We start from the raw sequence: 13,524 nt of genomic DNA, 5'->3' as shown, positions 1-13,524 counted from the left end.
TAGTATGTTAACTGGTATCTCTTCTTTTGGAAGAACCTTTAGATAGTATTAAAATCGTATAGGTGGATCTTTTGTAGTTAAAAACTTCCGCGATTTCATCAGTGTAATAAAGATTAATCTATGATTTTATTTGATAAACAATATCTGTTTGTTGAGAAGACACGTTCTATCTTCAAATGGAGGTATATCCATTACAGTGTAAGATTTTTCCTTCGTCACGTCGCGTCAGTTCATATCGTACTTCTGTGCCAATGAATAACCCTCTAGTATAGTTTTGAAAATATTGGTTGTGGGGTTACTGTTAAAGCTAATAAGACATGTCTGAACTTGTATTATTTCGTATTGTATTACACAATCGATGATTTTTCCAATGATTGAAAACATGTATGACAATAATCTCATGAACCTATGATGATCTGTCTAGAATAATATGATAAAATATAGCCAAAAGTGGTGCAAAAGGCAGACACCAACCCGTACAATAGGTATAATATAGTTCAATAAGAAATAATTGTAAGAGTTACTGTGATAAAAGGATTTTCTACTGATTTCGTAATGTAACGTTATATTTCAAAACATGACATGATACAGAAAAAATCAATTTTGAAATCAGAAAGTAACATTGCAAATACTTCTTTTGGACAATTTAGTAACTCCCAATAAATGTGTGTTGTTTAAAATACAATTAAAAAGTTAACAGCGGTTTCATTAAAAGTATTATCCACTTGGCCAAAATGTAAACATATCTGTGGAGGGATCTTTAAAGACTTTTGGGGCAGAGCCCTAAGGGAATTTACTTTGTTTTTCTTTTGATAACTCATCTATAGACCAAGACATTTCTTTGTACATCCCTACCAAGTTTCTACGACCAGCCGTTCTCTAAATTTAACAGAGACAAAGTTTCCAATTAACTATTTGGATTCCCCCATGTTAATCTTATGGGAGAAAACCCAACTTTGATGGAAGATCCTGCCCATACTAATAAAGATTTCAAAAAACGAAAAACACTTTGCAAAACTACAGATCAGGGCCATTCTTTTAGCACTTTAATCATTAAAATTGGTCCAAAAATGAGGGAGGAGCTCTGTTTGAAAAAGATCGGCTTAGCGTATTATATATACAGGGTAAGTAAAAAGTGTGGAGACCCCCTGTTATTTTTTTAACGGCCAATACTAGAAAAACTAAACTCGGCACACATTTATGGCATGTTATGAAGTACTTTTTGGGCATAACCGATACTTGGTGTACATCCCCAAAATGGGGGTTTTTGGGGGAAACTCAAAACTTTTAAATACAAAGATCCATCGAGTGACCCCTCATTTTGAAGGTCCTGGTAAAAGAAAAACTAACTAACTAACTAACTGGTATTCCGACTAACCAAATATTTATAAACTTTTAGAAACATACTAAAATTTTTGTTTGAAACATTTTGCGTATTTTTTTTGGGAAAAATATATAGAGGGTAAAACAATATTGTGTACTCTAAAACATAAACATTACGGTATAAAAAAAATAAAATGTTTTATTTCTTTGGATATTTCTAATATATAAAATTCTCGTGTCACAGTGTTTGTCTGCAAACTCCTCCGGAACGACTTCACCGATCGTTATGAAATTTGGTGTGTAAATTCTGTAGGTATGCGAATCGGACGTAAACTATTTCCCGTTTCGAAATTCCTAAAAGGGCTCCGCCCCAGTGGCTCTGGAGTTTCCCATGTTAACCTTATGAGAAATGGAATTAATGAATCTTAACAGCTGTTTCAATTAAACAAGTTGGTTCTGTTCTATGATGTTCAATAGCATTGAAGTTACAAGGATTACCAACAGGGTGCAGCACTATTATTTCTTTTACATTTATGACAACAGCTAATTTGCAACCAAAAGGTGAGTGAGCGTAGCGAACGAACTTCAACCTGGAGGCGAGTTAGCGTAGCGAACGAGCTAACCTGAAGGCAAGTGAGCGCAGCGAACGAGCTCCAACCTAAAGGTGAGTGAGCGTAGCGAACGAGCTCCAACCCAAAGGTGAGTGAGCGTAGCGAACGAACTTCAACCAGGACGTGATTGAGCGATGCGAACGAGATCATCTTGAAAATTAAACGTAACGGTACTTTCTTTCCATCGGTCTGTCTTAGGGGAAACCTATAACTTAGGCGATACGAAGTTCGCCGGGTCAGCTAGTAGTTTTAGAAAAAAATCTTTAGTACAAAAGTTGTAGATAAACTTATTATAAATAATACAAATCACATTTTACTACGATGGCATGCATAGATTTTGAATTATATCCAGTAAAGTGAACGACTGTAATTTCCAGGTTTGGGAGGGGTTGGGGGGGAAAGCTCAAGGGGGAGAATCGGGAACTTGAAAATATAGAAAAATATTGAAGATATACGTCTTAAGTGGTTCCATTACATATAACAAACACAGCTTTCCACTATTTAGCTACGAAAAAAGGCAGTTATTGCGTTTATTGGCTGGGCTAGATGCGATGACGCATCGCAGAGGTGTTCAACTAGCCCGCACGCGCTCTCTTTGCCGACGCCCAGCTCTTCACTTTGTAAACCTTGAAAAACGTACTAAAACGTTTGTTCAAACCGTATTTGCGTATTATTTCTATTTAAAAGTAACATAGAGAAAAACAAAATTTTGCACTCTGAAACAAGGCTTTTAACGATCTCCGTAAGTATTGGATTTGGAAAAATAATATAAATACAAAAGTTGTAGGAAAACTAATCAGAAATGAAACAAAACAAATTGCAGCTCGATAGCTTACATAGCATTCGAATTATGATCAATTAAGTAAAACACTGCAATTTCTATGTTTGGAAAATACACCTCTCATGTGGTTCTATCACATATAAAAATCCAGCTTTCCACCATTTAGTTGCGATAAAAAACATTTATTGACTGGGCTATTAGTCAGTAACAAGACTGCAAGATCACGCCACTCATCCTACGCTCATCTACATTCATACTTGGCTTTAATAATAATTAAAACGAGGTGTTAGCCCGTCCTACGTACGGCAGTAGTTAATTAAAACGGTGTAGGCCTATTATTCAGAACAGCTAGTTTACACGTATAAAGACAAATTTTATTGCAGCCTACAGTAGAAAGAGTAATTATCAATTGAGAAGTGTATAGGCCTAGTCAATGATATCACCTTCCATCGCATACCTACCTCTTCCATAATCAATATCACCACAATGCAATTACTCATACACAATTTCCAGTAGTTCTGAATTGAAACTCCCTAAAATAAAACGAAAACATCCAATAAAATTCCCAGTACACATAATTATAACGTTGGTGTCCTGACATCATTAAACGAATCGTCCACACATCCTTTATGTCAATTTCACTTCATCAATTGCTAAATAAATAAATGTAAACAAAGAAAAGTAAACACAACAACATATTAGTTTGTTTTGTAAACAGCTGAGTCAAAAATAATATTCATTTGAACAAAAGAACTGGTCACATGTTGAAGGAATTTAAAAATTAAAAACGCTGCTAAAGTGACGTAATTAATTGTCTATGTTTATTATCCATTCCGTTATCAGTTCCAATATCCTTGATAATTAAACCACCCTCATTGAATCAATGTGAATCGTAATTCTCCATATTCATTTATTCAAACTATAAAATATTCAGCGCCTCCAAACGTAACCACAACTAAACACACGCCAAACAACTTTTTTAGATTTCATAAAAGGATGGTTAGTCTAATTGCAGTATCCTAGGTCAATGATGACGTTGTGTTCAATCTATGTCATTCATCTGTATATCTTTGGATAACACCCGTCTGAGGTTGTGGTGGTAATTTAAAATCGTATTCCTGAGGATTCTTGATCTCCATCTTTATGACATCAATATTTCCGTGCCTAATCCAAACAAAGTTCAAGGATTCAAAACATTGATTGTAAACAAAAAGCAGCCAAGATGAATTAAAACATGTACAAATTGTGATTTTCCTACCCTTTCCAAAGAAGTTGAGCAGTAAAATAATTTGCACATCTTTTTTATTTAACTCGTGTACAGAGCCTCGACTTGTACACATCGATGGTGTTACTTATCTCGGTGGTCTACTAATCTTACTTATTTCCTATAATCAATGACAAAATCAGAGTAAATAATCTCATAGTTCTATAGGGCATTTTTATAACTAACCAGCTGTTAGTTAAAACAAATTATATTGCTCTAAAACAAATCAAAGATTACAAAGATTGCTTTAAAAAATAATTTGAACATCCTATATTTTACTATCTAACAAAAAACCACTAAGTGGTAACACTTTCCCCGCCAAGTCAGCAATCCAAAAAAGTTAATAAATCATTACTTTTTCCGCCAAGAAAAACAATGTAATGTATGTAAGTTTGGCAACTTGGCGGCAGACTTTTGCTTGGTTTTTTTCATTTAAGTTACGTTCGTGGATAATTTCACAAATCAACTTCTCTAATTAATTAGTCCAACTAAGTATAATTTATGAAATGTGGCACAAATAAGGTCAAATTTTGTAAAATAAGCTCTCACCTAGCAATGTACCAATGGGAGGGATACTTGCTCAATGAAACTAGTTTTATGGTATTTTTTAAAGGGATCGAGCAAAAGTCTGCCGCCAAGTTGCCAAACTTACATACATTACATTGTTTTTCTTGGCGGAAAAAGTAATGATTTATTAACTTTTTTGGATTGCTGACTTGGCGGGGAAAGTGTTACCACTTAGTGGTTTTTTGTTAGATTTTATTTATTTTTGTAGAAAATTAACAGTTAAAATAAAAATCCTCTTTTCTCTGATATATAGACCACGGCACAACTACATCTCATTTAATTTCAATAATATTGTTAATGTAGAACTAAATTCTACATTTTTGGTCTTATCTGCTTTAAACAGATTAAAAACTTTTTGACACACGTACCAAAATTACTATTTAACAAACCCACTGGGCTTAAACTCAGTTTCAAATTTCATCAATGCTCATCTTGAACAACATAAAATGTGTTGATGTTACATAAGTGTTCTAATAATTAAACCCGTATATCTAAAGACTAGTGTAAATTGAGCCCTTATTAGAGATGTATTTGGATTGCTGACTTGGCGGGGAAAGTGTTACCACTTAGTGGTTTTTTGTTAGATTTTATTTATTTTTGTAGAAAATTAACAGTTAAAATAAAAATCCTCTTTTCTCTGATATATAGACCACGGCACAACTACATCTCATTTAATTTCAATAATATTGTTAATGTAGAACTAAATTCTACATTTTTGGTCTTATCTGCTTTAAACAGATTAAAAACTTTTTGACACACGTACCAAAATTACTATTTAACAAACCCACTGGGCTTAAACTCAGTTTCAAATTTCATCAATGCTCATCTTGAACAACATAAAATGTGTTGATGTTACATAAGTGTTCTAATAATTAAACCCGTATATCTAAAGACTAGTGTAAATTGAGCCCTTATTAGAGATGTAAAAATGTAATCAAACTAATTAGGTTTGTTAGAAATAGCATAAGGCAAAACAAATATTGAATAACTCATTTATCCTAAATTTACATATCACTTTTTAATTGCTTGTTTAACATATGTCGAGTGATTTTCCCGATCGTTTTATTTGTTTTAGTGTATCAAAACATAGAACAAACCTTAGTACTAGCGTACTAGTTCTAAGTTTCAAGTTCCTAGGTTTCATATATTTTGATAAGTAGTATTAAACTGTTAAAAATGACGAGCTGCTGTACCAGTGTACCATCGGTACACTGCATTTTTCAATGGAAAGTATCGGGGAATATCACTGCTCTAAGTAATTTTATATAGTAAGTAGTTCAAATCATTCAGTATACCTGAAAAAAATACTTTATAAAAGTATTAAAATAATTTTTCAGCTGTTCCTATGAATTTCTCTAACATTTAATTAATTAAGATTTAATCGCAGCTGGTCCTTCTTTTGTTTTGATTTTAATCCCATGTTATTTAAATGGGCCAAACTCGTACTTTGAGGGCTTGCCAAGGGTTTATGGGTCAACGCACCGACTTGAGACCCTCCAAAGGCACATCTACACGCTAAGGGCTTTCAAACAACATAAAAAACATTAAAATTGAGCCAGTGGTTTGGGCTGTAGGTCCGTCAACATTTAAGGAGAAGAAGGAGAACACGGAAAATTTGTGAATTTTCAAACTAGTTTTTCTTGGCTCAAACACAACCGTTTTTTAAATTCTTTTTTTAAATTTTGTTGAGAATGATTGCCCCTATCCAGTAGATGAACAATTATTTTAATAGCTTTTGTTTCTTCAGAGCTATAGACGAGTAAAAAAGCCACTTTGTCACGTCATGTATATATACACTGCAGCAGCTGTGTACCGCTGGGGGACTTGGCGGGGCGGAACGCTGCCGCGTTCCTTAATGTATATTAAATTAATCTGTCTTCCTCTTACAGAAGAATTGAACGTATCAATGATTAGCAATACACATAGTATAAATTAGTCAACCCTAAGTTTGTCTTTACATTTTTATCCAAATGCTAAATTTGTGGCACAAAAGCTGAATGTTTACAGCTGTTATGTTAAGCAAATTATGTCATGCCAAAAGCTAGTTTAGAATCTTAGCGTCGGCTGCTAGACTTTTTAAAAATTAAAACTTAATTTCTAAAAAACTGGGACCCTAAACAAAAATTATGGCTTCGAAATTTCCTAGTTCTCAAAATTATCTTTCTTTCAACACAAAAATCATGAAAATCCGTCGAGTGGTTGATCCAGAATCGTGAAATAAAAAAACATTGTTTCGTTTTAATATTATAGATCGTACGGTCACCATTTCAATTCAAAGTAAAAAAAAAAAATTGTATTAATGATATTTGAAGGATTCCAAATAGAATCGATCACTGTTAAAACTAGTTTATATGTAGGCTAGTTTTTACATTTTTGGCAGTATTTGCGTTGTTCAATAGACCCATAAAAGATTGGATCCATTGAAACAATAAAAATATTCATACAGTTTTCTAATTACTACTTGCTATAAATCATTGTTAGTGTTTTTTTATCACCGTAAGTTTGGTTTCTTGAGAAGGTTTCTACTGATTGAATAAATTGATTCTTAAAACAAAAATGCTCTTCTAAAACATTTAGATGGATACAGATTATCCCGTCACAATACACAAATTAATCTCAATAAACACTTTATTCCCTCGTATAAAATAAAGACTAACTTTGAAAAATACGTGTATCTCCCTGGACAATAAGCGCTTATCAAGGCAAATGAAGTCATTTGTTAACTTCTCGCTTTATTGTCTTCTACATTACGATTAAGATTTGTTAGTCAGTCAATCTTAAAAGTTGTACATTGTTGGAAAAGCACGATTTATTTAGAATTGCCTTAAACATGTTTTCCTGTAGTGGGAGTAGTATAGCCTTTCGCCAATATGAATTAATGGTAAAAAAATAATAATTGACCAAAAATAAATTTGTCATGTGTTTAAGAATTGTATTATGAACACCAACAAATGGTTTAAAAATTAAAATATATACCCCCGCCGCAGCAAACCTGCAGACTAAGCGAATTTCCATTTGTCTGATTTGATTTTCAAATAAATCTATTCAAATAACATTAGGTTTAACGAGCACCTAGGTTTGCTGCCTACAGGGTAATAAAGTGTGTTTTTTAGTAAAATATTAATAGCTTAGTATAAAATAAATAGATTGGGCAAGTTGGTCCAAATATATGCATAAACAAGCAAACTACAACAGTTTACTTATTCTCCATAAGAATAACATGGGAATTTTTAATTTACAATTTTCTCCGTAACCAATAACCATACAAAAACAATATATTGAATTATTTTTTTTTTAAAGCTCTTCAAAATGGTTTGGATGAAATGTGGGAAATTTTATGTTTTGAGGGTCAAAAATGAGAAAAACCAATTTTTACCCCATAAATCCCCCCATAAAACCCCGTTCCCATGGTCTGATCATGCTGTTTCGTGAACTCGTTCGAATAAACGTAGGTTTACACGTTTGTACCAAATTTCATCGAAATCGGATAATTTTTGCTGAGTTATCGTGCTGACGGACATATATATATATATATGAATTTGAACGGATGGTGTTTTTGGCTTCTAGGGACATCAAAATGAAAAAGTAAATCGGTCCCGGGACTAAGTCTTACCATGAGACCTACGGTAATAGCTTATTACCTATAGGGAAATTCGCTAACAAAACTAACCGCCACACAACTGTGCAACTGGTATGACGTAAAGATTGGTTTACCTGTTTAAACACAGCCTTCATTGCGCAAATGGTTACACGGAGCAACATAAAATTACTGATTCATTTTGTTAGTTGATGAAGATTTGCAGGTAGTTTTCTCTAAACACAGCAAATTATAAGTACCATCACAATCCTTCGACAAAATGCACTTAAAATTATGGTATATTTGCTTTTTATTAGAAAGAACGTGTTATATTTGGTAACACTGCCATACAACTCCAGCTGCTTAATAAACTAAAAACTTGTATAAGTTATATGAGCATTTCTCATCTCTCGATGCATCTTAGACAAAATGTTTTCAACCAAATGTTGTCTAGACATGATCATAAAACGGGCCTAGTCGTCGCCAGTCAAGATTTGATGCTATCTGGCCAAATTGATATTTTTGATAGGATCTAAGTCCAAAATTAAAGAAAATATTTGTTTTATAAGTGATATTCTTTTCCTAAATTAGACGATTATGATGTAGTGTAATGCAGAAGTACGAAAGTGGATAATTCTTATTGTTTTTTTTTTGTTTTTTTTTTAGTTATAACAAGATAGTTGTATAGTAAAAAAATACTCTGATATTGTAACTGCAGTTTAAAACTGAACCTTATAATTTTTTTCCAGACGTAAACAACAGACTTAATCAGATAACAAAAATGTTATCTGTATATTTAATTGGAAACTGTTTTTCTTTGTCTCCACTAATTTGAGAGAACGGCTGGGCGTAGAAACTTGGTAGAGGCGTCTAAAGAAAGTTCTTGATCTGTAGATGAGCCACCAAAAGAGAAACGAGGTAAATTTCCTTGGGGCTCTGCCCCAGTGGCCTTTAAAGTTCCTACCCCAGATTTGTTTACATTATGACCATATGGATAGTTTTAAACTACTGTTTAATGAAACACTGTTTTTTTTTTCAAACAACATGTTATAGGGATCTATTTATCTAATTCCATAAGCCAAAATTTTACAATGAAATTGTGAGCGAACGGGCCGTAAAAAGCTGAGAAAGGTCTCATTTTAAAGGTCTGGACATGATATTTTGGGGGAAATTATTCATTTTTCTTAATTATGTACCAAAAGGTCTTAGACACAGCTATAAATTAATAGCCCATACATCTAATGGCAACTAAGGGACCTACAGTTTGTAGTGGAATCCGCACCACATTTTTTCCTTGGTATATACGAATTGGTCTAATTATCAGGATAGTACTGCGGATAGTCGTAGTACTCACCCGTGCGGACGTTAATCCACACCAGGGAGTATCGCATCCACAGTGCATGCCTATAAGTATCCACAATTCGTGACCTCCTAGTAGCTGGATTACAGGACGACGCCACCTGTCCCAGTCATAAGAAATACATTGGGATTTTGATGGCATGTGGAGAAAAGCCCGAGGACTTTTATTACATGAATTCGTAAAAGGGGGTGTAGCGTAATCAAAAGGTTATTGTAGAAATAATAAAGTGGACTGTATATGGGTTATTAATTTAATTTTGACAACAGAAAATATTGGACTTTTGGTATAATTTTTAATTCTGAACTATAGTTATGTTACCACTTCATGACGTCAAGGTCTTGAAAGAAGATCTGGTCGAATGTTGGCTCTAGTTGAGAAGATAATATGTTTCATTAATGTCCAAATTTTCTCACAGTAGGTACACAGAATTTAGAGTGAAATTAAAAAGGGTTTATTTAATGAACACAAAAGGATAAGGTAAATGAAATAAGTCAAAATAAAAGGAGAGAGAAATGAATTATGTTACACAAAGAAACGATATTACAAGAGAGAAAAGTTGCACTTCTTGAACCAGAATGTTTTTCTTGGAATGTTTACATTTTTAAAATTTTATTATTGTATTGTTGTTGACATGTGGGGATTATTTTAATATGCTCATATGGTCAGCTGGCCTTTACTGAACATACCGGCCTCCATAAAACGATAGTTTTATAACAATGAACACCAAATTGTGTAAAAAACGGAGCACTGAAGAATATTCTGAATATTATTTACAGCTATTTACAGGTCCTTCCAAGTTGTATGGCTTAGTTTTGAGGGAGATGAAACACTTTAACAACTGGTCTAGTAAGGTAACCATGTTGAGTCTTCAGATCAACAACCCTGACTTGTCCATCTGTGCCAGGATGCAACTGTGTGACACGGGCAAGGGGCCAGGACAAAGGAGGCGATGAAGAGTGGATCAAGACTAGATCTCCAACTTTTATGTTTTCTGTCTTATGAGTCCACTTGGATCGTTGCTGGAGTGTATGAAGGTACTCTAGTTGCCAGCGCTTCCAAATCCTTTGGTGGAGAGCTTGTACTAGATGCCATCTTTTGAGCCGAGTTAGTGGAATATCAGTATGGTCTTCTTCTGGAATTGATGCCAGCGGAGATCCTATGAGGAAATGTCCTGGAGTGAGTGCTGAACAGTCATTAGGGTCGTTAGATAATGGTGTCAAAGGACGGGAATTGAGGATTGCCTCTATTTGTGTAGTCAGAGTCATGAATTCTAGGAGAGTAAGAATGTGTTCACCCATGACACGGCGCAGATGGTATTTGACACTTTTCACTGCTGCTTCCCACAGACCACCTTGATGGGGCGAAGCAGGAGGATTGAAGTGGAAATTTATTTTCCTGGATGAAGTGAAATGCAACAGGTGTTCTTCAGATTCTTTGGTGCTCAGGGTGTTTTTGATTGTTCGACGCAGTGCAGAATCAGCGCCTACGAAGTTCGTGCCACAGTCGGAATAGATATCTTTACAGAATCCTCTTCGGGAGATGAATCGTGTGAGTGCAGCGATGAATCCCTCAGTTGTTAAATCTTCTACAACTTCTAAGTGCACTGCCTTTGTCACAAAACAAACAAAAACACAGATGTAGGTTTTGATATGACGCATTCCGCGGAGATGGACAACTTTCATGTCAAAAGGGCCACAATAGTCAACGCCACTGGTAGTGAATGGTCGAGCTGGAGTTACTCTTGCGGTAGGAAGATCTCCCATGAGTGGAGTGATGTTCTTTGGTTTCACTTTGAAACATTTTACACATTTATGAATACGTGTCCGTATGACTCGACGAGCCGAAAGAATCCAATAGTTTTGGCAAAGGATTGCTTGGGTCAGTTGTGGTCCGGAATGTAAGTGAGTAGTGTGGACAAAGTCTATGAGAAGATCAACGATATGGTGCTTCTTTGGAAGTACTATTGGGTGTTTGACGTTGAATTTCAGCGATAGCTTCTTAAGCCGGCCTCCCACACGAATTATGCCGGAAGCATCCAGAAAAGGGTCTAAACGTTGAAGATTAGAGGTACTGGGTTTGTTTTTATGAAGTATTGTCAATTCATTCGTAAAACATGTAGCTTGTACACACTTGATGATGGTACGCTCTGAGTTCTTAAGTTCAGAGACGGTGAGATGCCCATGTCTTCGGTCAGAGCTACGTGCATTGTGGATAAACCGCAAGACATAGCTTGTTACTCTAAGTAGTTTGGACCACGATGAGTACTTGGAGAGAAGATCCCATTCTGGAGGTTGGGTTGCAACTAGGACATTTAGAGGAGTAGTTTTACATTCTTGAGTGTCTTGCAAGTTTATGGGAACGAAGCGATTAGATGGCCAATGATCATCTGAAAGAATTAACCATGGAGGGCCATTCCACCATAGAGGATGATCAATGAGTTGAGCGGGAAGCAAACCACGTGACGCACAATCAGCGGGGTTGTCTGTTGAGGGAACGTAGCGCCAGGAGTGAGAGGGGATCAATTCTTTGAAATTAGAGTTGGATTCAAACTTCCGTTCAATTGATTGAAGTCTATGTTCAGCAGTAGATTTAGAAGTGCCCAGTGGTTGATGTTGGTCCTTGAAAGGGAGTCGAACAACATATGTTCCATCTGGAGAGCGGGAGTGAGTTGATTTGAAGTGATCTTCAGCGATGCGATCATCTTCAGAGATAAGATTGCACTGCGGTACCTCTTCTTGTTGCCAAAAGCGAAGTAGAGTATTATGTAGCTCGTCCGTAGTGGATAGTAGAGACGAATGGCACGAGGTGGGAGAAGAGTTAGACAAAGTTGGTGCATTGCCCATTAACACAAATCCCAATCGTGTTCCAATAACGAATGGAAGGTTTGAGCCCAATGGGTAGGATTGATGAGTAAGAAGTTCTGGAAACAAAGCACCTCCTATGAGAATGTCAATATTCTGAGGAATATGAAAGGTCGGATCTGCGAGGACAAAAGGTTTTACCAGTTCGTAAACCTCAAAAGAAAGTTGAGTACGCGGCAAAGGAGCGGAAATTCTATCTAGAATATGGAAAGGTTGATTTGAAGCAATTACTTCACTGCCTAGTGTGGATAGTTCCAGGAGTGCATGTCCCTTTGTCGAGGATTGCGATGCAGAGATTCCCACGATTGTGTGAGTAGAGCGGTGACGAGAGACGTTTAATAGCTGTGCTGCCTTCTCCGTCATGAAGTTGAGTTGACTTCCACTGTCGAGCAGACATCGAAAGACATGAGAGATTCCATTAGTAGCGGTAATTTTAATGAGAGCGGTGCCTAGAAGTACCGTAGTTGCAGGCTGAGAAATCGAGAGCGACATTTCTGGTTGAGCAGAAGCGACTACAGAAGGTGTAGCAGTTGAAGGTTTTGAGGGTTTGGCTATAGGAGGAGGCTGCACCGACTTTACAACATTTTCGAAATGTAACAAGGTGTGGTGTTTTTGTTTACATTTAAGACATGTGCCTGTTGAGCGACAATCTTTGAGTGTGTGATTGCCAAGACATGAAATACATTTATTTTGCTCCTTTACAAGTTTGTAACGCTCGTTTGGAGATTTCTTAGCAAAAACCTTACACATGTAGATTTTGTGATCGGTTTGTTGACAGGCAAAGCATGATGGAAATGTCTTTACAGAAGTGGAGTGATCACCCGAGCTTACAAGTGCAGTATAGCGGGTGCTTGGTTTGGAGTAATTTTTACTAGATGTGAGGGCAGGCTTTGAATTAGCCTTGTGACAAAAAGTTGAAGAGTGTAGGTTGGCATCTTCACTGTTTGAGCATTCTTCATTGAGAAATTTAATGATTTCGTCCACAGATGGTAACGAATGAGTTTCACATGATTTGAATGAGCGGTAATGTTCAAGTTTTTGCCGTAAATTTCTATCAAGTCTACGGAGTAAATGAGCTGACAGCAAAGGATTGTCATTGGTAGTGATGTCACTTTCTAAAGCAATAAGTGATTGTGTATGTTCCAGGAAATGATTTAGAAATTCACGTATTGATTTTGTA

At 35.7% G+C, this 13,524-nt stretch overlaps 1 protein-coding gene across 1 annotated transcript; it reads right to left on the bottom strand.

Moving 5' to 3' along the window:
- Positions 1–10,289: 10,289 nt before the first annotated feature.
- On the bottom strand, positions 10,290–12,836 carry LOC129004681 (uncharacterized). Its single transcript, XM_054433241.1, has one exon. It carries the CDS (start codon positions 12,834–12,836, stop codon positions 10,290–10,292), a length of 2,547 nt encoding a protein of 848 aa, XP_054289216.1.
- Between the last annotated feature and the right edge of the window lie 688 nt (positions 12,837–13,524).

The sequence above is a fragment of the Macrosteles quadrilineatus genome, unplaced genomic scaffold (genome assembly GCF_028750875.1).
Source record: "Macrosteles quadrilineatus isolate MER2022 unplaced genomic scaffold, UCM_ALF_1.0 Scaffold_10__1_contigs__length_6754688, whole genome shotgun sequence".
Classification (NCBI taxonomy): domain Eukaryota; kingdom Metazoa; phylum Arthropoda; class Insecta; order Hemiptera; family Cicadellidae; genus Macrosteles; species Macrosteles quadrilineatus.
Note: the sequence above shows the minus strand (reverse complement) of the source record. Positions and strands in the feature narration are given on the sequence as shown.